At 38.6% G+C, this 22,321-nt stretch overlaps 1 protein-coding gene across 1 annotated transcript in view; it reads right to left on the reverse strand.

Annotated features, from left to right (window-relative positions):
• Nucleotides 1–22,321, reverse strand: part of RUNDC3B (RUN domain containing 3B) — a 169,254-nt gene that overhangs the window by 14,637 nt on the left and 132,296 nt on the right. The window contains exon 9 of the mRNA XM_026649339.1: nucleotides 2,496–2,617. Within this exon, the coding sequence (XP_026505124.1) occupies nucleotides 2,496–2,617 (122 nt within the window). The remainder of the gene's footprint in view (nucleotides 1–2,495; nucleotides 2,618–22,321) is intronic.

Below are 22,321 nucleotides of genomic sequence, written 5' to 3' on the forward strand. Positions count from 1 at the left end.
AGCTGGCTCTAAGGTGATTTATGTCTTGCAGAGGAGAAGCTACCTCAGTGATCTCTGGTTGACTGGTACGCATCTTAGCACTGAGTACTGATGTATGATGTCCTCAGTGCCAATGCCCCCGAAGAGCTCTCAAGGACACCGAGTGAGATGGTTGAGGGAAGGTCCTAGCTGGAGGGGGGACATGCCATGGTGTCCAAAAGAGCCACTGATATGGGCCAAGGCCCCATCCTTGTCCAGGCCACTGTCCCTCAGAAGGATTTCAGTGTTGAGTTGCTGCATGGCCTGTGGTCCCAAAGACTCTGATGGAGGGTATGTTCCTTATCTTGGATGTCATACAGACAACCTCATCTTCAAGACCGAAGAAGAATCTGACACTTCCAGCAACAGAGAGGTAGAACCAGTGGTAGTCGAAGCCCAGAGATGGTGATACTGGGGATATCACCACAGGCTTGCCTCTCTACTGCACTGGCTTTTGAGGAAGCTTGGACAGTAATAGTTCTGCAGTTTCTTGACATAGTGAAGTAGAAGCTGCAGGCGTCAATACTGGCTGTAGTCCTTCTTGTAGTACCGGTACCAAGAACCTATGTGGGTCCCTTGCAGCTGCGTACACCTCTGGGGTGGTAGTGATCGGCACTGTCTGATGGCTCCGTAAAGTTCTTTCAGGGATAGCCTCAACCTGGCACAGGTTCTGGAGGCAGCAATTCCCTCTTCCTGGGCAATGAGTGCCCCAGGGATAGCTTTCCCTCCAAACATTTCGCAGAGTCTCTGCCTCTACTTGGCTTTGGTATTAACCCACTCAATTGAGGTACTAAGCCTGAGGAAGGCATAAGCATTTTCTTCAGTACCGGCAAATGGGACCGAGGTGCCACAGACATCTCTGGTGGGGTGTTTTGTTGATGTACTTAGGACGCCTTTCCTGTAAGATGATTCTTATGGAGGGCAAAACACTGCCTCCATAAATAAGCACTTGAGCCTCACCTCTATCTTTCTTTGAGCGGGGCTTGAATCCCTTACAAATGTCACATTTGTCACTAATGTGGGATTCTCCCAAACATTATAACCTGGCCGGGTGTGGGTCACTGACCAGCACAGGTTTAGCACAAGTCTGGCAGAACTTAAAGCTCAGTGAGCAGGGAATTGTTTTGGTACCAAAAGATAAAAAGTGGTCAAGAGACCTAAAACGAAAACCTAGCACTAAAATCTAGCTAAACAAACTACCATTACAACTAATTAACTAACAATAATAGGATATGTACACAAAGAAGTGAGGGAAGCACTTGTTACAACAAGTCTGCAATCACTCCAACAACCACCACTGGCGGTAAGAAGTAAATGAGGGGAGTCGGGCCGGCTTTGACCTTGAATACTAACACGCAGCGGTGCGTGGCAACAGAGGGGGGTTGGGTGTGCCCAACAGATACTGCTCAGGAAAAAAATTCTCCCACAGCTGTGCATGAGGCATGCACACACCTACAGTGGAAAGGACATGAGCTACTACTCGAAGAAGTAAAATGGTGTCAAATGTGGCAAAAATAAAAGAAACTACACTGCTATCACAGAGGGACCAAGCACAGGGTGTAACATTGAACTAGCAATTACTCTAGTGTATGCAATGGGTCTTGAAACAGATTTAGATTTTAAAGGCACTGGTCATGACGACAGTTTTTTAACTGGGAAAAAATAACTTGATCATAGCCTTTAAAGATATGTTAAAAAAAAAAAAGGGGGGGGGGTGAGATTTTGTATTTCCCAGGCAGCACGTGACTAAAGTTTGAGGGAGTAGGAGGAATTCTTTATAGTAACTCATATTAAACATTTAGATTCTTAAATGTCTTGTTGCACCTTCCTGCTTATTCACACTTATTCAAGAGGGTACTTGAAAGAAAACTGAAGATACAGATGTGTAGTGCTAGCCACCGATTTTGTCTGTTGCCTACCTTATTTTCCTATCCCTTAATTTTAATGGAAAGCATATGGCAGCCTGCAGCATTGCAGACAAAAGCAGCATCTGAATGCCAGATGGCATGAGACTGGACAGTAGGAAAGACTGAAAATAAGAACAGTGGGAGAACAACATTGTAAAGGAGCTGCAAACCCCAATGCCTGGAACTTTAGGGACTAATGGAACCTTAGGTTAATTATAACAGAAAAATGACACCAGATCCCACATGGTGAAGGGGGAAACGTAACAATCATATTTGAAGTCAATATAAAGCCTTGCCTTAAACACAGCACAAAATAATGTACTACTCATATCATTGGGACTTGATACATGCAAACATATTTTCAATAAGGTGCTTGGGAAAAATCAGTCAAGTCACACACTAACTTTGAAAAGGTACATTTTATTTCCTTGCACCTATCAGGTTGAAAGTTTACTCTCCAGAAGAAAAGCAAGATGCCTTGATTGCTGAAATTGAAGAGTACTTGAAAGTATTTATTAAAAAGTATTAACAAGGACCTGAACAAAGTGGAACTTTCAGGCAGTATTTTACCTTCACTTAGTAAATTTAATCCATCTTCCTTTCCATCTCCATCTTGTGAATTACCTGGATCCAGAGATGTCTGAGAAAGACTAACTTCTGCTGAGAGTTGGTCCAGACTTTGAAAACTTTTCCTGTAAAACATATATCATTTTTCCTAATTTTCAAAGAAAAGTTAAATGACATTCTATTGAAATTTTAGTGTGTTTAATCAATGTCTTTTTAAAAAAAAACAGTGACCAGCTAATCTTGCCTTCCTTCAATATTGTCTCTATTTCAGTTTTTCTACCATGAACTACTGAAAAGATGAATTTGGTGAATCCACTAGAAAGAAAAATAAAGAAGAAATACTATAGTAAATGGAAAAAGTTAGAATTTTCACTACAAAAGATTGAAGCTTAGAAGAATGAAAATTCATTACAAACAACTAACTCTGTTAGGGTTATCAAATATGACACAATGTACTTTCTTTTTCCCCTTGATTAAATGAACAATATTAGCAAAGGCATCTGAAGATGAACTGTATTATATGAAAGTATATTATAAGTAGCTCTTTAGTACATAGGAAAAGCCAAATGCAAAATTAATCCAATGTGACCATACCCTTACAGTTTATGTACACAAACTTTGTGTTCTTCAGTGCATCCATTTAATTTCTCACAGGAAAGTTAACCCTGGTTAGGACATTTCTAGAGCTAAAGACCACCTGTTTAGAGCAACAAAAATTTCCATTTTCTTACTCTGAATAAGGTTCATAATAGTACAAATGACCAAAATGTGTGAGAAATTTAAACTCCCTATTTCACTGCCAATGTGAAGCTAATAAAATTTGCAAATGTGTTTCCTTCTGAGAGGAATGGATGCATTCACCTGCCAAGAAGAAAAGAAAAAAAAAAGGGAACATTCCAACTATAAGTTACTAAACCCGCCGGAACTATACAGCTAAACACTAATAAAAGACGCAAATAAGTATGCAGCAAACAGACATGCGCCAGACTCTATCTCAGTCCAAAGGTGGTTGAGAAGGAACTGAGGGTGGTTTACCTGCACAGATCTATGTAGCCTCAGTATGGGACACGAGGATGTGTAGGACATGCATGCAGGCCGAATGGGCACTGCTACCAAAAATCTCCAACAAAGGCACAAGAGTGCATGTGCGCTGAACGTGGAGCACCCACAAGGATGCTACTCGAAGAAGTATTAGTATAAGCTAAATTATTACTTAATTGGCATCACAGACTGGATGGGATAAATCTCATGACTGGAATACTGGTATAGAGGGGTACAGCTTGTTCAGTAAAGACAGGCAAGGGAAAAAGGGAGGAGATGTTGCACTGTACATCAGGAATGTAGTCACTTGGTTTGAGGCCCAGAAGGAGTTGAGAGGCCAACCAGCTGAAAGTCTGTGGATAAAGATAAAAGGAGGGGAAGGGGTGACGTAATGGTATCAGTCTAATATAGACCACCAAAGCAGGAAGAGAAGGTGGATGAAACATTTCTAAAATAGATAACAGAAATATCCAACAGATATTTGGGTACTTAAAGTCCCCCATTACTACCAGGATTTTGTATTTTGGATAAGTACATAGCAAAAAACAAAATGTCCATTAAGTTCCAAAATGCGTTGGGGACAATTTCTTGTTTCAGAGGGAGGAAATAACTGGGGCAGCCATCTTAGACTTGATTCTGACTAACAGGTAGGAATAGGTTGTGAATCTGAAGGTGGGAGGCAATTTGCTGAAAGTGATCATGAAGTGATAGATTTCATAATTCTAAGGAAAGGAAGGAGAGCAGCAGAATAAGCACAATGGGCTTCAAAAAAAGCAGACTTTAACAAACTCAGAGAACTGGTAGGTAGGGACCCATAAGAAGAAAACCTAAGGGAAAAAGGAGCTCAAGGCAGCTGGCAGTTTCTCAGAGAGACAATATTAAAGACACAGCAGAAAACTATTCCAATATGAAGGAAAGAATAGTAATAGGCCAATATGGCTGCATCAAGAGCTCTTTAATGACCTGAAAATCAAAAAGGAATGCTACAAAAAGTGAAAATACAGACAAATTGCTAAAGATGAGTATAAAAGAATAGTGGAAGCATGTAAGGATAACATAAGAAAGGCTAAGACATAAAACTAATTACACTTAACAAGGGACATAAGGTAGTAAGAAGAGGTTCTACAACTACATTAGGAGCAAGAGAAGGACAAAGGAAAATGGAGGTCCACTACTTAGTGGGGAAGAAGTGCTAATAAGGAACACCACGAAGAAGGCTGAGGTGTATAATACCTATTTTGCTTCATTTTTCACTAAAAAGGTTAACTATGACCAGATACTTAGCACAATTAATATTAACAATAAGGGGGAAGGAACACAAGCCAAAATAGCAAAAGAGCAGTTTAAAAAATATATAGCTAAATTAGATATATTCAAGCCAGCAGGGCCTGATGAAATTCCCCCTAGAATACATAAGGAATTAGCTGAAGCAATCTTGGAATCACTAGTGATTATCTTCGAGATCTCAAGGATGACGGGTTAGTCCCAGAGAAGGACAAACATAGAACCTATGTAGAACCAGAGTAGGCCTATTACTCAATGAGGGGGGAAAAGACAATAACAGAAAATGTGGAAGTGGCAGAGGTGCTTAATGACTTCTTTGTTTCGGTTTTCACCAAGAAGGTTGGTGGCGATTGGACATCTAACATAATGAATGCCAGTGAAAAATGAGGTAGGATCAGAATCTAAAATAGGGAAAAAACAAGTCAAAAATTACTTAGACAAGTTACAGAGTAGCAGCCGTGTTAGTCTGTATCCGCAAAAAGAACAGGAGTACTTGTAGCACCTTAGAGACTAACAAATTTATTAGAGGATAAGCTTTCGTGGACTCAAAGAATATTTCCAACATACCTCTGAACAGCATACTAACCCACAGAATCCCCCCTACCAGCACTACAAAAAAAAGGATTCTGCGTGGACTCCTCCGGACGGTCGAAACAACAGACTGGATTTCTACACAGATTGCTTCCGTCAACGTGCAAAGGCTGAAATTGTGGAAAAGCAACATCACTTGCCCCACAACCTCAGCCATGCTGAACACAACGCCATCTACAGCCTCAGAAACAACCCTGACATCATTATCAAAAAGGCTGACAAAGGAGGTGCTGTCGTCATCATGAATAAATTGGAATATGACCAAGAGGCTGCTAGACAGCTCTCTAACACCACATTCTACAAGCCATTATCCTCTGATCCCACTGAGGATTACCTAAAGAAACTACACCATCTGCTAAAAAAACTCCCTGACAAAGCACAGGAACAAATCTGTACAGATACATACCTAGAACCCCGACCAGGGACATTCTATTTGCTACCCAAGATCCATAAACCTGGAAATCCTGGACGCCCCATCATCTCAGGCATTGGCACCCTAACATCAGGCTTGTCTGGTTATGTGGACTCTCTCCTCAGACCCTACGCTACCAGCACTCCTAGCTATCTTCGAGACACCACTGACTTCCTGAATAAACTACAATCCATCGGTGATCTTCCAGAAAACACCATCCTGGCCACTATGGACATAGAAGCCCTCTACACCAATATTCCACACAAAGATGGACTACAAGCTATCAGGAACAGTATCCCCGATAATGTCACAGCTAACCTGGTGGCTGAACTCTGTGACTTTGTCCTCACCCACAACTATTTCACATTTGGGGACAATATATACCTTCAAGTCAGCGGCACTGCTATGGATACCTGCATGGCCCCACAGTATGCCAACATTTTTATGGCTGACTTAGAACAACGCTTCCTTAGCTCTCGTCCCCTAACGCCCCTACTCTACTTGCGCTACATTGATGACCTCTTCATCATCTGGACCCATGGAAAAGAAGCCCTTGAGGAATTCCACCATGATTTCAATAATTTCCATCCCACCATCAACCTCAGCCTAGATCAATCCACACAAGCGGTCCATTTCCTGGACACTACTGTGCTAATAAGCGATGGTCACATAAATACCACCCTATACCGGAAACCTACTGACCGCTACACTTACCTACATGCCTCCAGCTTCCATCCAGGACACACCACACGATCCACTGTCTACAGCCAAGCTCTAAGATATAACCGCATTTGCTCCAATCCCTCAGATAGAGACAAGCACCTACAAGATCTCTATCAAGCATTCTTAAAACTACAATACCCACCTGCTGAAGTGAAAAAACAGATTGACAGAGCCAGATGAGTACCCAGAAGTCACCTCCTACAAGACAGGGCCAACAAAGAAAATAACAGAACACCACTAGCTGTCACCTTCAGCCCCCAACTAAAACCTCTCCAGCGCATCATCAGAGATTTACAACCTATCCTGAAAGATGATCCTTTACTCTCACAGATCTTGGGAGACAGACCTGTCCTCGCTTACAGACAACCCCCCAACCTAAAGCAAATACTCACCAGCAACCACACATCACTGAACAAAAACACTGACCCAGGAACCTATCCTTGTAACAAAGCCCGATGCCAACTCTGTCCACATATCTATTCAAGTGACATCATCATAGGGCCTAATCACATCAGCCATACCATCAGGGGCTCGTTCACCTGCACATCTACCAATGTGATATATGCCATCATGTGCCAGCAATGCCCCTCTGCCATGTACATTGGCCAAACCGGACAGTCTCTACGCAAAAGAATTAATGGACACAAATCTGACATCAGGAATCATAATACTCAAAAACCAGTGGGAGAACACTTTAACCTGTCTGGCCATTCTATGACAGACCTGCGGGTGGCTATCTTAAAACAGAAAAACTTCAAAAGCAGACTCCAAGGAGAGACTGCTGAGCTGGAATTGATATGCAAACTAGACACAATCAACTCAGGATTAAATAAAGACTGGGAATGGCTGAGCCATTACAAACATTGAATCTATCTCCCCTTGTAAGTATTTTCACACTTGCTTCTTATCAAACTGTCTGTACTGAGCTATCTTGATTATCACCTCAAAAATTTTTTTCTCTTACTTAATTGGCCTCTCAGAGTTGGTAAGACAACTCCCACCTGTTCATGCTCTCTGTATGTGTGTATATATATCTCCTCAATATATGTTTCACTCTATATGCATCCGAAGAAGTGGGTTGTAGCCCACGAAAGCTTATGCTCTAATAAATTTGTTAGTCTCTAAGGTGCCACAAGTACTCCTGTTCTTTAGACAAGTTAGATGTCTTCAAATCACCAGGGGCCTGATAAAATGCATCCTAGAATACTGAAGGAGCTGACTGAAGAGATATCTGAGCCATTAGCAATTATCTTTGAAAAGCAATGGAAGGCGGGAGACATTGCAGAAGACTGGAAAAGGGCAAATATAGTGCCTATCTATAAAAAGGGAAATAAGGACAACCCTGGGAATAACAGACCAGTCAGCTTAACTTCTGTACCCGGAAAGATAATGGAGCAAATAATTAAGCAATCCATTTGCAAACACCTAGAAGATAATAAGCTGATAAATAACAGTCAGTGTGGATTTGTCAAGAACAACCTGATAGCTTTCTTTGACAGGGAAACAAGCCTTGTGGATCGGGAGAAGCGGTAGATGTGGTATATCTTGACTTAGTAAGGCTTTTGATACTGTCTCACATGACTGTCTCATAAACAAACTAGGGAAATACAACCTGGATGGAGCGAATATAAGGTGGGTGCATAACTGGTTGGAAAATTGTTCCCAGAGAGTAGTTATCTGTGGTTCACAGTCATGCTGGAAGGGCATAATGAGTGGGGTTCCGCAGGGATTGGTTTTGGGTCCGGTTCTGTTAAATATCTTCATCAATGATTTAGATAATGGAATAGAGAGTACACTTATAAAGTTTGCAGACGATACCAAGCTGGGAGGGGTTGCAAGTGCTTTGGAGGATAGGATTAAAATTCAAAATGATCTGGACAAACTGGAGAAATGGTCTGAAGTAAATAGGATGAAATTCAATAAGGACAAATGCAAAGTACTCCACTTAGGAAGGAACAATCAGTTGCACACGTACAAAATGGGAAATGATGCCTAGGAAGGAGTACTGCGGAAAGGGATCTGGGGGTCATAGTGGATCACAAGCTAAATATGAGTCAACAGTGTAACACTGTTGCAAAAAAAGCAAACCTCATGCTGGGATGTGTTAGCAGGAGTACTGTAAGCAAGACACGGGAAGTAATTCTTCCGCTCTACTCCGCACTGATTAGGCCTCAACTGGAGTATTGAGGTCCAGTTCAGAGAACAATAACAAAAATGATTAAAGGTCTAGAAAACATGACCTATGAGGGAAGATTGAAAAAATTGTGTTTGTTTAGTCTGGAGAAGAGAAGACAGAGGACATGATTACATTGTTCAAGTATATAAAATTTGTTACAAGAAGAGGGAGAAAAACTGTTCTTAACCTCTGAGGATAGGACAAGAAGCAATGGGCTTAAATTGCAGCAAGGACGGTTTAGGATGGACACTAGGAAAAACTTCCTGTCAGAGTGGTTAAGCACTGGAATAAATTGCCTAGGGAGGTTGTGGAATCTCCATCATTGGGGATTTTTAAGAGCAGGTTGGACGAACACCTGTCAGGGATGGTCTACATAACACATAGTCCTTGAGTGCAGGGGACTGGACTAGATGACCTCTCGAGGACACCAGTTCTATGATTCGATTCGATTCTATTAAAAGAGGGAACAAAGAGGATCTAGGGAATGATAGACTAGTCATACCTTCAATACCTGGAAAAATACTGGAACAAATTAAACAATCAATCAATGTGTAAGCACCTAGAGGATAATAGGATGATAAATAATAGCCTCAGCTGGTGTACCGTGGACAAGTTTGGGTGTCATACTTTAAGAAAGATGTGGATAAATTGGACAGAGTCCCAAGAAGAACAAATACGATAACGATAAAAGGTTTAGAAAATCTGACCCTATGTGGAAACATTAAAGAAAATGGGCATCTTTAGTCTTGAAAAAAAAAAAAACCTGTGGCAGACTAGATAACAGTCTTCCAATAAGTTAGGGGCTTTTACAAAGAGGACAGCAACCAACTGTTCTCCATGTTCACTGAAGGTATGACAAGAAGTAATGGGCTTAATCTACAGCAAGGGAGATTTAGGTTAGATATCAGGAAAAATTTGCTAACTACAAAGTTATCAAGGCAGGTTAAGCAATCACTATCATTGGAGGTCTTTAAGAATTGGTTAGACAAATACCTATCAGGTGTACTCTAGGTATACCTTGTCATGCCTCAGTGAGGCCAAGTCCATTCCAGCCCTACACTTCTATGATTCTGTAACAGGTTTAGCAAAATACTCAAAGATAGGTTCAGCCATGGATATAATTACATATATAATCATACCTATTTTAAAGGTAAGTATACTGCTCTGGAGCCTATGGATATCACTCTCTAAGATCTTTCCCCCTAAAATTCCTCCCTTAGCAGTGACAGCATCCCAGACTAAGCCTGGCACATTTCTTATAGCAATGTGAAATGGAGGGTGCTGGCTGGAGAGTGAGTGGGTGGGGAGAAGGATCCCAATTCTGCTCGAATTTTGACCCTCCTGAACATCCATCCAGACTCAAGAAGCAGCTATGGGTTCTGGCTGCTGGTGCTAAGCAGGTAGGAGTGTTACAATATCAATACTCCCTCGTGAATCCAGGAGAGCACTGGGAGCACACCCACTTTTGAGTTCTTAACTCCAAGCAAATTGCTTCATTTGACCTAGGACTCTTCACGTCAGTGGATTGGCAAGGTTCAACAAAGTAGTATGATTTTGTTCTGTCTGAGGCATTCTCTCCCAGTACCTTTTCCAACCAATCCCCCTATTTTTTTTTTAATTCTTCCCTTCCCCATTGATGATTTTACTTAATTTCCCCCATCTAATTTCCTAGATTCTGGGTTTATAGTAAATCTGAAAATATTCATCCATTTGCCTTAAACGTACACTTACAAGACACACCACATCTAAACAATGTAATGAAGATTTCAGTTTAATGATGAATCTTTTCAATTCCCCAAATGTGAAGAAATCTGATCTCCTAAAATCCTATCCAAGAATAATTTTTATATCGCTGGTTATGATTCACCAAATTACTCAGAATGTGTTAGTATGAATCTGTCAGTTGTTTTTTCAATAGTATTAGTCCAGGGTTTTATTTTTAGTTTTTATTTTTGTTAAATGAGTTTTAATAGGTGTTGTGTTGCTTTATATTACTGATATGGCTACTGGGCAATAGCATTCAGACTATAATCTAGCATGGACAAGGCTCTAGGTGACAAAATTTAGGAAGAGCTGTTCTTCTAATAAACCCTTATCTGCAAGTGATCCAATTATGATAGAATAAAGTTATTTAAACAATTTACATAACTTTCTTGTACATCTATTATAGCCTTGTTCTTAAGTTTAGACACTGGCTCCGCCCCCGCATCCCCCCACACACTTTTTTTTTTTATGTTGTTATGAATAGTGAAGAAACCATGCCCTCCCTTGTTATGAGATTATTTCTTCTTAATAAAGCTAAAGGGAATCCAGCTATACCCCCAACTGGGTGTTTTGGGGAAATGGGGGGAAGTGAGTGATGAGGTCATCCCCTTGTAAGCCTCTTTGACTTAGGTTCTATTTCCATTTGGATAGGAGTTATGTATTTTAAGTGATTTTTGGTCAGTTTGATCACTTCATTTCTTTTTCTCAGTTTTTCTACCTGTTTCTCACATTATACCTGTCTTTTACATTTCCTGGTCTGCCTTACCCTCTTCCTACCGGAAACCCACCATAATGACCTGGAGGCAGAGAAATTTAGAAGGTAATGGATAGGGAAAGGGGTGTTTAACCATTTCTCCTCCTCAGCCAAAATTGGAGCAATATTGTTTCACAAAAGACTCAATTGACACATTCTAGATTTAAATAAAATTGAGGAAGGTAGATTTTTGCTAGTGAAGGCTAATATCTTTGACTCTCTATATATACTCAAATATATATATATATAGACCCAATAAAGTTTTTAATTTCCCCCCCAAATTAATTAATATCCCATTAGGCTCAGTCATCATAGCAGGAGATTTTAATAATGTGTTGGCCCTTTTTTTTAAGACAAGTCAGGTTGGCCCCAGCATACACAATCGCATTCTGGAAACATTATAAGAGACTACGTGGACAAATTGGGATTAAAAGATGCATGGCGGTTGCAGAACCCTCCACTGAAGGGTTTTACTTTTTATTCCGCCCACATTAGATGGCCACAGACAAATCTCAGGTATCTCGGTATCCTGTTCCCTAAGGAAATTAAAAACATAGTCAAGGTTAACCTAGCCCCATTAATCATGCAATTAGCAAATGATTTAAATAGATGGCAGGCACTACCAATCTCCCTTTGGGGAACAAACGAAAAAAAATGAATGCTCTTTCCAGGGTCCTTTTCATTCTGAATTCCCTCCCTCCATATCTCTCCCTTTTATTTTACCACCAAAATCAACAACATGTTCAGGTCCTTTTTGTGGGTTGCTGGTAACAAATCCAAAATCTCCTTAAAAAGATTACCGCTCCCTATCAAAACAGGTGGGTTTAGATTTCCCAACTTTAAAGTTCACCATCAGGCAATAATTCTTAGCCAAGCAGCACAGTGGCTCATTCCCTTGTGTTGTAGGGCCCTGGACTGGCTCCAGCTGGGAGCAGAATTGGTTGTTTTTTTTACCCCTTTTCCATGCACTGCACTTGGATTACTAGTGATTCCTCAAAGAACAATTACTGACTATTGTGGCAGCCAGAAATACTTGGTGTACTATGTTTACTAAATTTAAAAATCATCCTCTTCTACATACCAAGGTCTCTATCTGGGACAACTCAAAATTTTGTATAGCAGGCAACCCATCATTTGGCCAGACTGGATTAGGAAAGGGATTTTGACCATCAGTCAACTGATTGAAAATGATGCTTTCCTCCCTTTTACAATATTAAAAGAAATATTCAATCTAGAGACTAAGAAGGAGTAGCAACATATCCATCTTAAACATGCTATATCCTATCTGTTTGACCCTAATGCTTTAACTACCCTGACCCACCTGAACTGCTTTCATTTCTCCAAATATTACCCAGATTCCAAGACCAAAGGCAACACTATATGCACAACTGGTCAGCAAATCTGAACTAAACATGGAGTTTCTAAGAAAGAAATGGGAGGAAGAACTAGGCCAATCATCATCTGCTAACAAATAGAAACAAATTTTAGCTAGTGTTCTGAACTGCTCCTTGAACCTCCATTTATGATTAATACATCAGAAAATCATATGTCGGTGCTGTGAGTCAGCAGGTGCTAACTTAATCCATATGCTGTGGGAATGCTCCTATATCTGTAGGTTTGGGGCAGATCTGAATTGCAGAGTTAATTTTTTACTATCAAACAAAATCGTGTTAAAGCCAAACATGTAATTTTAAACCAATGAATGTTAACTGGAAGCTGAATAAATCTGAAAAAAAAAAAAAAAAAAAAACCTTTGGCTAAATAGAGCACTAATCATAGAATCATAGGACTGGAAGGGATCTCGAGAGTCCAGTCCCGTGCACTCAAGGCAGGACTAATTAAATGTTGAAAGTGTAGCAAATGATTAAAATATATTACAAGAAGTTTATGTATATTTCATTATGTTTATATTATATTTAATAAAAAGCTAATAGGAAAAACATTGCAGTGTGAAGCAGATTTATAATCCACCCACAGGATGTTGTTAAAGTCTTTAAACCAATTTTCTTGGAAAGATTTTGTAAAAGGGAGAAAGAGCTAGAGCAACTGTACTTATGGAGACAATGAGGTGTAGCAACATAATATAAAAAAAAAAGGGAAATGAGAAAAGCAGCACAGCAAGAGGATTTTTGTTTCCTACTCATTTTCTAAAATGACTTTTCAAATTCAGTACAACATAAAAACTAAAGAAATCTCATGTGACATGGCATTCATAGCCATCATGAGATTCTATTACCATTAAACTTTATTAGAATTTGTCTTGGCAGCAAAGCTTTTCATATTTACCAGTTTTGTTATGCATGATGGTATCATAAATTCTAATTGGATTTCTATTTAAAATTTAAGAGCAATAATGTTACCTTCGTGGTTGAAATTTCTAGTTGATTGAATGACCCCTAATCTATAGCAATTGAAGATCAAATAGCAACATGAAGATGCAATTAATAAAAACCTCAGATCAATAGAACAAATTGATAATTTTGAATACCAATTTCTTCACTATCCTTGAAAGCTTAGAATTGAGAACTTAATTCTCCCATTGCAAAATGATTCATTTACTGTAGGGCTGCTCAAATACTGGTCTGCTGGCACTATTTTCATTTTAGAAAATATACTGAAGTATTTTTTTTAAATGAAATAGTTGTATGCACTTTGCACCTGATATATAAAGTACTGTAATACAGATCAAATTTTGAAGTATTCATTTAAGAATTTGCTGCCTAAAATTTCGGATAACCTGCAATGAAGTGGCTCATTCTAGAATAGGAAATAATACAGCAATGTCATACAATTTGTAGCCACAATTCAGCAAATCACTTAAGCATATGCTTAACTTTCAGTGGGCACGTGTCCCATTCAGTATCACTCACTTCAATGGAACAGACACATACTTAAAATTAAGCATGTGATCAAGTGCTTTGCTGACTTGAGACAATATGTCCTGTAAATTATCATAGATAAAGATAATTGTAATGATGTATTAAAGATTTCTGCTGTGTGTACGCGGATAATGGAGTTTATGCTGATGTTTTTGCATCTTGATTTGATTGCAATAATTTGCACTTTTTGGAATATACCACATTAAAAAAATATTTGAATGCTCATACTTCATTATTCTTGTTTTATTGTGCCATATCAATCACCCAAAGTTAAGCAAACTGAATTAAGTGATTGTTTAAAAACTATATCAAACATCAATTTGCAGTATTATATCCTAGTTCATAACCAAATAGATTTTCATTAGTAACACCAACTTGCTGTATGTCAGTTCTGACATGAAATTCTAAAATTGCTCTGTGAATATCCTTTTCATGTTTTTATTCAATGTGCAGATCCTCATCTGGTACCACAACTGTACATGTGGTACAATTGTACAGTGTCTGAGTTCCAAACTGCTAAATATTTAAACTGCATCCTAACCCCTACACTTTTCTACATCATGCGCAGGTAGCCAGGCCCTAAGGACACGGTTAGTATTAGGGGGTACATTAGCAGATGATATGTCAAGGAAATAGAGGAGATATTAGTATGATTCTGAGTACTGTCCCCCCCCCAATAAGAGTGAACAAAAAATATTAAACTTACTCATCCCATTGTTGACTGTGCTTTCTATAGAGTAGAGTATCCAAGGCAACAGCATTGACATCCAGAGCTCCCAGGGAAGGCCATTGATTGGTGAGGTGGGTAGTTAACTCTTGTCTTGATCTCAGATCATTATTCTTTAGCACAGTTCTGTTAACATAAAGACAGTGAATCTTATTCCATTAAATGTAATGTTTCAAGTCACAGTAAGGAAGCATATAACAAAGAATCCTATCCAGGATGACATTTCCTCTTAAATAACATCTGCTTGAACACTATTCTGATACAACTAATAAAAGGTAATTTTCATAAGTTCTCTTTTCCTAAGAGAAATCAGTGTGTAGGAACAGAAAAACAAAAAGCTGAAATTACACTTTACCGTCTGAAAAAACAATTGCATCTTAAAGATACATTTTTGACTGCATTACTGAACATCAGAAGACCTATTATTCTGCAGACTAGATAGAGGATCAGTTGCATAAATAATATCTGCATTTAAAAATATTATTTCTTAAAGTTTTTTTGCACAAAATAAAGAATCTAATCAGAAAACTTTTTTTCTGGAACAGAACTGTTTAGGCAAATTTAGTTATAGGATGACAGTGTGCATACCATAGGTCAGTCCAGAAGTACTAACAAAGACTAGTTGAAAATACCTTATATAATTACTAGTAATAATTTGCACATCTAAGCCACTCATATAGAAAGTGCTACTGAGCATTTTACAAGCCTGAATTAGTTTAGCCTCACTTCACTCCTGTGGAGTAGACAACAGTTCTCATTTTACAGATGAGGAAATGGAGACACCAAGGTATTAAAATCACACAGGAAGTCTTTAACAGCGGCAGGAGCAAGACCCAGGTCTTTAGATTACCAGGCTTTGTCTTAAGTACAAGACCACCTTTTTTCCAAACAGTATAATGGAAACAGCAACCAACTCTTACAGGAGAGCAAAGCAGAAGGTTAATAAAAAGATAGCGTCATCTGTTAATTTATCCAGGAAACCTTAAATGCGGCTTGACACCATATTTCTCATATCTGTTGTGAGAAGTCAGTGTTGCACACAGTCAGACGTTCAATAATTGGAACACAAGATCCTCCTGACAGCCAGTGCTTTGTCTGAAATACTGAACTGCATTACCAATAGTTTGATGATATTCTCTCATGAGTTAAACTACATTTGTATTTATGTGCATTAGCAAGTAATGTATTGGGTGGATTTTTCTTTACATAGGTGTTTTGTTTTTGCAATGCAGTTTTATCTTCCGGACAATCAAAACATTTAGACCAGAATCCTGTAGAGGCTCCCCAATACCATATAAGGAATCAGAGGCCTCCAAAAGGGTAAAGTAGAAGAGCAGGTTACTGTCATCTCCAGATTTTTTTTTCTGTTTTGGTGTGGTCTTCCCCCATCATTATGAGGCAGGAAAGTTATGCATAAAATGTTGCTATTTTTGTAACAGAAAAAATGATGAAGTTACACAGTGGGGAAAATTTTGAGGAGCCTTTTTCCCATCATGAAGAATTCACAAGGCAAAAATGGGGGATTTCACACAGCTGGACGACACAGCCACAATTTGGTTACTTTCCAATACTATGAATTCTTCTATTGCATCGTCTCCTTCATATATCCCCTTCCTTTCTGGAGTTTGTAGTGACCACCACCCAGATAACCCAAATCTGTTGAAATTTAAAATGTCATGTATATGAGCCCAGGCAATTTTGTATGTGGAGCGTTAAACTGCCCTATAACTATGTGCTACCACCATACAGCTCTCAGTGCCAGTGTTAGCTCACTGGAGAAATAGGTAGCTGGATAGCAAGAAGGGCAAAATGTCGATCTATGTGGAGATGACAAAAAGTAGAATTCCAGTTACTAGTGTGTAACCTAGGTTTCTGCTACTCAAGGTGTCTTCCCCAAGTCTTCATCCTATCAGGATGCCCAAAACATTATTCCACGGAGAAAGAAATGAGTTTATAAGAATTTAGAAAAATAAATTTTGAAACGCTGCCTAACCAAACTTGGTATCTCCCCAAAGGAAATCAAGAAAGTAAAAATCTACAGATACTGTTGACAGGATTCCACATTGCCACTCCCCAATGCTCATGAATAGACATGTGCCTACAGTAGTATGTAGAGGTAGATTTTCCTCTCACTGAACATGCTTTCCCTTTTGAAACAAGAACCAAACAGTTGGCTTGTTTTCCTTTATATTTAGATTCACATTTTTAATTGTTGTTTTACTTACAAGTACTGTAACTGAAACAAGTTATTACTGATCAGTGTTGGAGAAAATACATAGTCGTATCCACATTGCTTAGATTCATGTTTTCAGATATTAGCCATAAATAGCAATTGTAAAATCAGCTGAAAATAAATTTCTCTTGAAGTATTCTTTGCAAATCTAATAGTAACATTAATATATTTTGAGCTACCATATAGTTAGTAGAGGAAGACATTTTCCCTTTGAATTTTGTTATTATGCAAGGAAATTATAACAGTGTTGCTAATTTATTAGTGCCTCTAAGTCCAACCATAAAATTTCTTCCAAGATACTTCCATTTTTAAATTGTTTCTTTACTTCTTTGAAAATCAACCTTCAAGTCTTAGCAAACTAATATAACTAAAACAGCTCTGAAGAGATCTCATTAAGCGTCAAGTCTAGGTAAAGGCATGTAATAAAATTAGGAATTTGCCATTAAAAGGGAAAAGTAATAATTACACCTACTTTTATTTGTAGTATTGTAAAGTACATTGGATATTTCAGTTGTGTGTTTTAAAGCTTTACACAGTATAACCACATTCTCATTGTTCAATACATAAATTACATGTTTTTAGAGGGTAGTTGAATAAGTAGAAGTTTCCTGTTTTATTTTGTCCCAAATCCTACTGTCTTGAGCTTTAAGCTTGGTACAGGACACAAGTCAAAAAGTAGTAATGCATCACCATGTTTTATATAGCACAAACCCAGGTACCCTTCCAAGAATATCATGTCCTAGATGACAAGTATACAGCTTTATCTGCAAACAAAATGTAGTAACATTATGTTGGCATTTAGCCAAATATGTTGACAAAACTATAATAGATTATAGAAGCTTTAATTCAAGACCTTCAAAAGAAGAAATCAGAAGTAAAACCAATCATAGCAGTAGGGTTACATGCTCCTCCCATCAGAAAGTTTGCATTCATAATTGTAATTGCAAAGTATAGTATAAAACAACAAGACAGACAAAATAATAGAACTTTTCTACTGTTTTTGAAAACCATCAGATCTTTATTTACAGCTTGTTTACAAAGGACACATGTAGTTTCTCATGTGTTATATAACACAAGAAAAAATACTTCAGACATCACAAGGTAGAGATTATTTTTATGATTTTTCTTTCAAACTACATCAGAATCACTTAACTGAATAAAGGGCTTGAACTGGGTCATAGTGCATAATGCTACAGTGTACACGCATTTCTCCCTGGTCCTGAACATTGATGATGTGAGAGCACAATTCCCATCTAGTTGGATCAACTAGCAAAGTGCCCCAGATTAGCATTCAGTTCATACCTTCACAAAGAAAAGTTCTGATCAAAGGGCCTTGTCTCCAGAAGCAGCATCATGTGGCAGTAGTGGTTTTTTTTGTTTTGGTTTGGTTTTTTATATAAAGAGGGATGAGAATGATAAAAATAAAAAACAAATATATTTTGGCGTTAGGTGGTAGATGACCCAACCTCGACACCCACCTCAAAAGAAAGAGAAAACCCAAAACGTTAGCATATACTTTGCACGTCTGAAACATAGTCCATGCCACAGCATCTAGCTTCCTACTACTTGCAAGGTATGAGCATGTACTCCGTGAATGACATCTCAACCACCCCTCAAAAACCTTTGAACATGGGGTTCTGATATTCGGTAGTATGATTATTGCCTTTTCCCCATTCCCAGTGTTTCTCTCTGGCCTGAGCGCCATCCCTCATCCCAACAAATATGATGGTTCTATCAGATTATATAATATTTTTATAGTTTGTGCCATTTAAAATATAGAAAATGTTGTAGCACCACTGAATATTGAAGAGGAAGAGAGGTAAATTTCCTGTATCTCACAGAACTGATAATTCAGCACTAATGGATGTTAAGTGCAGCATATGCACCAGGATATGGTCTAGACTCTAGGTCTTGACAAAGAAAAGGAACATCAGTAATCATAGGGATGGAATACTTTTTGCAGAAGTTTATTTAAGATATCAAATGTCCAGATGTGCTAAAATCCCCTTACCACATTTCATGGCATTCACTTCCCATGGTGCACGTGTGAGAGAACAAACAAATGTGTGTGTAAAAGATACACAAGCAAAAATAGAATGTACATATTTTTCAGATAACCTTTCACACGTGATTTATTTGAGGATTAAAGTTTCATCTATCCATTATTGGTGCTAGATTTTAAAAAAAATATATCTTTTGTCAAACAACTCGTACATCCATCAAAAAAAATTTAAAATCTGCATTGATTCAAAATGCCATTGCATTTAGTAACTTTTTAGAGAGAACAGGGAGTGAGAAAGATCAGAGAAAATCATGCAATAATAAAGTACATGATTAAAAAAATATATATGACTCAGGCCAGACGTATAAAAAAACCCCTAAGCCAGCGGTTCTCAACCAGCAGCCCAATTAGCATACAGCTGGGTCTGGCTAAAGGCTGGCCAGCCCGCATGGCTGGATCTGGGTTCCCAGCTGCTTGGTGTGGTGGGGTGGGGCCTGGGATGCCCCGCACAGCGGGGTCCGGAACTCCCGGCCAGCCCTGCGGGTTCAGGGATCCAGGGCTCCCAGCCAGCTCCATGAGCTCCGGGTTCTGGGGCAGCTGTGCGTGGCTGCCTCTGCCCTGCCACCCGGCCCCTGCAGCCCACAATGATAAATAAGTTGAGAACCACTGCCCTAACCTTACAGTACATCTCCGTTCCATATACCATTTTAAAGCACTCTCTCCCTGCTTTAAAATAACAATTATATTTTCTGTCTTATTAATGGATCACTACTTATTATAGTAGAAATACTGAGGATGCATTTTCTCATCAGTGCTAACATACTCCCAACTGTTGCTAAGCATCTGCTGCAACTGCAGAGACATCTGCTCTGTCAGTGAAATTGCCAGGTACTCAAGTATACTTATCACTATCCAAGGGAGTTTAAACTTGATGCTGATACTAATGGCCATTGTTAAACAACTATTCATAGCAACTCTTCTACATAGTTCAGACTTTCAAACCTTAAGTTGTTTATTTAAGAACTAGGGAGAAATTGGATTAGTGAAGCCTTCAGGTGAAAACACTATGGATTCATAGGGCTTTAAGTGTTCACAGACCCTGTATTTCAGGAACAGACATCTCTATACAATCAGCTCCCCACCTGAATATTTACCAGCTGTTTTACCCAACATTGATTAACTTAGTGTATTTATTTTTTCAGATAGCTGAGGAAAATCTGTACACCAAAATGCAGGATATTAACACCTTATGACTAGTGTGTGCTGAGAGAGAATACAAAAAATTCTTTTTAATGTTTCACTGAGGTGTAAATTTCACAAAAACATAGGCTACTACTACTGTATAAGGCTTTTCCGATCCCTTTGAATTTTGTTATTGTGTTTGTCATTTAGACATGTTTCTCTTGGGAACAGCAGAATCTACTAGTATCAAGTGAAACAAAAAACTGGGTGAACTTTGTGGTTGTCAGAAATTACTTCTCTAACTTCCAAAGATACCAGTCACGATAGTGGGAACTTCTGCAGCATTACCCAATGTTAGAACGTGCCTTCCACATGAATAACCGTGTCCAAGTAGAAATCTGCAAAAGCCTGCACGCAAATTTTGTAGTGACACAAGAAAGCACTGACTGATCTCTAAGTGGTAGCCTTACATCTTGCAAACGAAGTTGCCTCTTCTACTCAGAAAACCAGGTAGCAATTACCCTGGTCAGCAAGCCTTGATGATCATGGGCTCTTTGCATGTAGCTCAGTGAGGCTCTCTGATTCACTCACCTACTGGCTAGAGAAGCCTTAGATTTCAAAGCTCTTTCAGAACTCTGATACAGGATGAATAGGAGATCTGAACTCTTCATTTCTAGCATCCTTTTCATAAATGTGTGTAATGCCTTCCTAATATTCAAGGTGTGTAACTTTCCCCCCTCTCATACCTAGAAGATGGACAAAAAAGGAAAGAACACATCAAGAGCCAGACAAAAGCAAATAAGCATCTTTAGGAGGAAAATAAGAGACACTGTTTTACTCACCACTTTGGTTTAAAACAAACAAAAAAACCAGTAAATCCCTGCAGAAAAATCCCACACTCTCACTAATTTATATAGTGAGATGCCATTTTATGTAAGAGAAATCAAACACCCTTCTCTCAGTAGTTCAAAAGGAGGACCTGCAAGGGTACTAAGGACCAATTTGCAGTCCCAAGCAGCCAAAAGGAGATTGGAGCATCAGCATGGTTTTATCAACATTAAGGAACCTCACAAAAGAAGATGTCTGAACCTTTGTTAACCAGTCTGCAGATTTAGAGTAACTGCATAGATTAGGAAATGAATAGCTAATTGTTAAAAATATGCAACAGATGTTTATGAAAGCAATGTCGCTACATTAAGCCATTATTCTATGTACCTACACTTCTCGTGTAGAATAAGTTACTTTGCCTTTAACCTGGACTCACAATGCACCACAGGTATACAGATGGACTTTAAAAATCCCAGCCCCTCATCATATGTTAGGAATTTTTTCAGTCTGACTTTTGATCATGATTTTTTCTCCTGTTTTTGTTTTGTTTTGTTTTTTTAAATAAAGGCTCTTTGGAAATAACAGCTTAAATCATGTTCCACATTTTCTTTAAAAAATTAGCATCAATTTATATTTCTAGAACAAATATAATTACAAAGGATGAAAAATATGTTGTACATCTTAATTTACAAGACCAGCCATAATTTAAGCTAATATGAAAATGTGACAAAAATTAATTTTGAACCAATTTCCTTTCAGTCAAAGATTATGTTTTAGAAAGGTTCTGAGGTTTTCGCCCTTTAAAAGTACAAATTCTTCCTCCCTTCTCTCCCATTAGTGGATTGAAATTTAATGGATTAAAATTTAATGTAATAGCACCATGTAACTATTCAAAATATGAATCAGACACATTGTCTGAAGATCACTGTGTAATGCATTCAAAGCGCCTCATATTAAGTCTCATGTATTAGATAAAGTTTCAACCAATGAGCACATGCAAAGTTAAAAGTGAAGCCTTTTAACATAAAAATTTGAGCAAAAACCGTAGAGAAGTTGACAGCATACTGTTAACATCATTACAGGAAGAAGCAGATCTCTGTGGAGTTCAAACAACTCTCCTTCCTCCCCTCCCCCACCAACGCACTAGTACCCCTCTAAATACACAGAAATTGGTTACAAAAATGTCCGTCATTTAAAATATACTGTTACTGAATCTGCAGCTAGGCAGACTAT

Source organism: Terrapene carolina, unplaced genomic scaffold (genome assembly GCF_002925995.2).
Source record: "Terrapene carolina triunguis isolate 2854851 unplaced genomic scaffold, T_m_triunguis-2.0 Scaffold84, whole genome shotgun sequence".
Lineage (NCBI taxonomy): Eukaryota > Metazoa > Chordata > Testudines > Emydidae > Terrapene > Terrapene triunguis.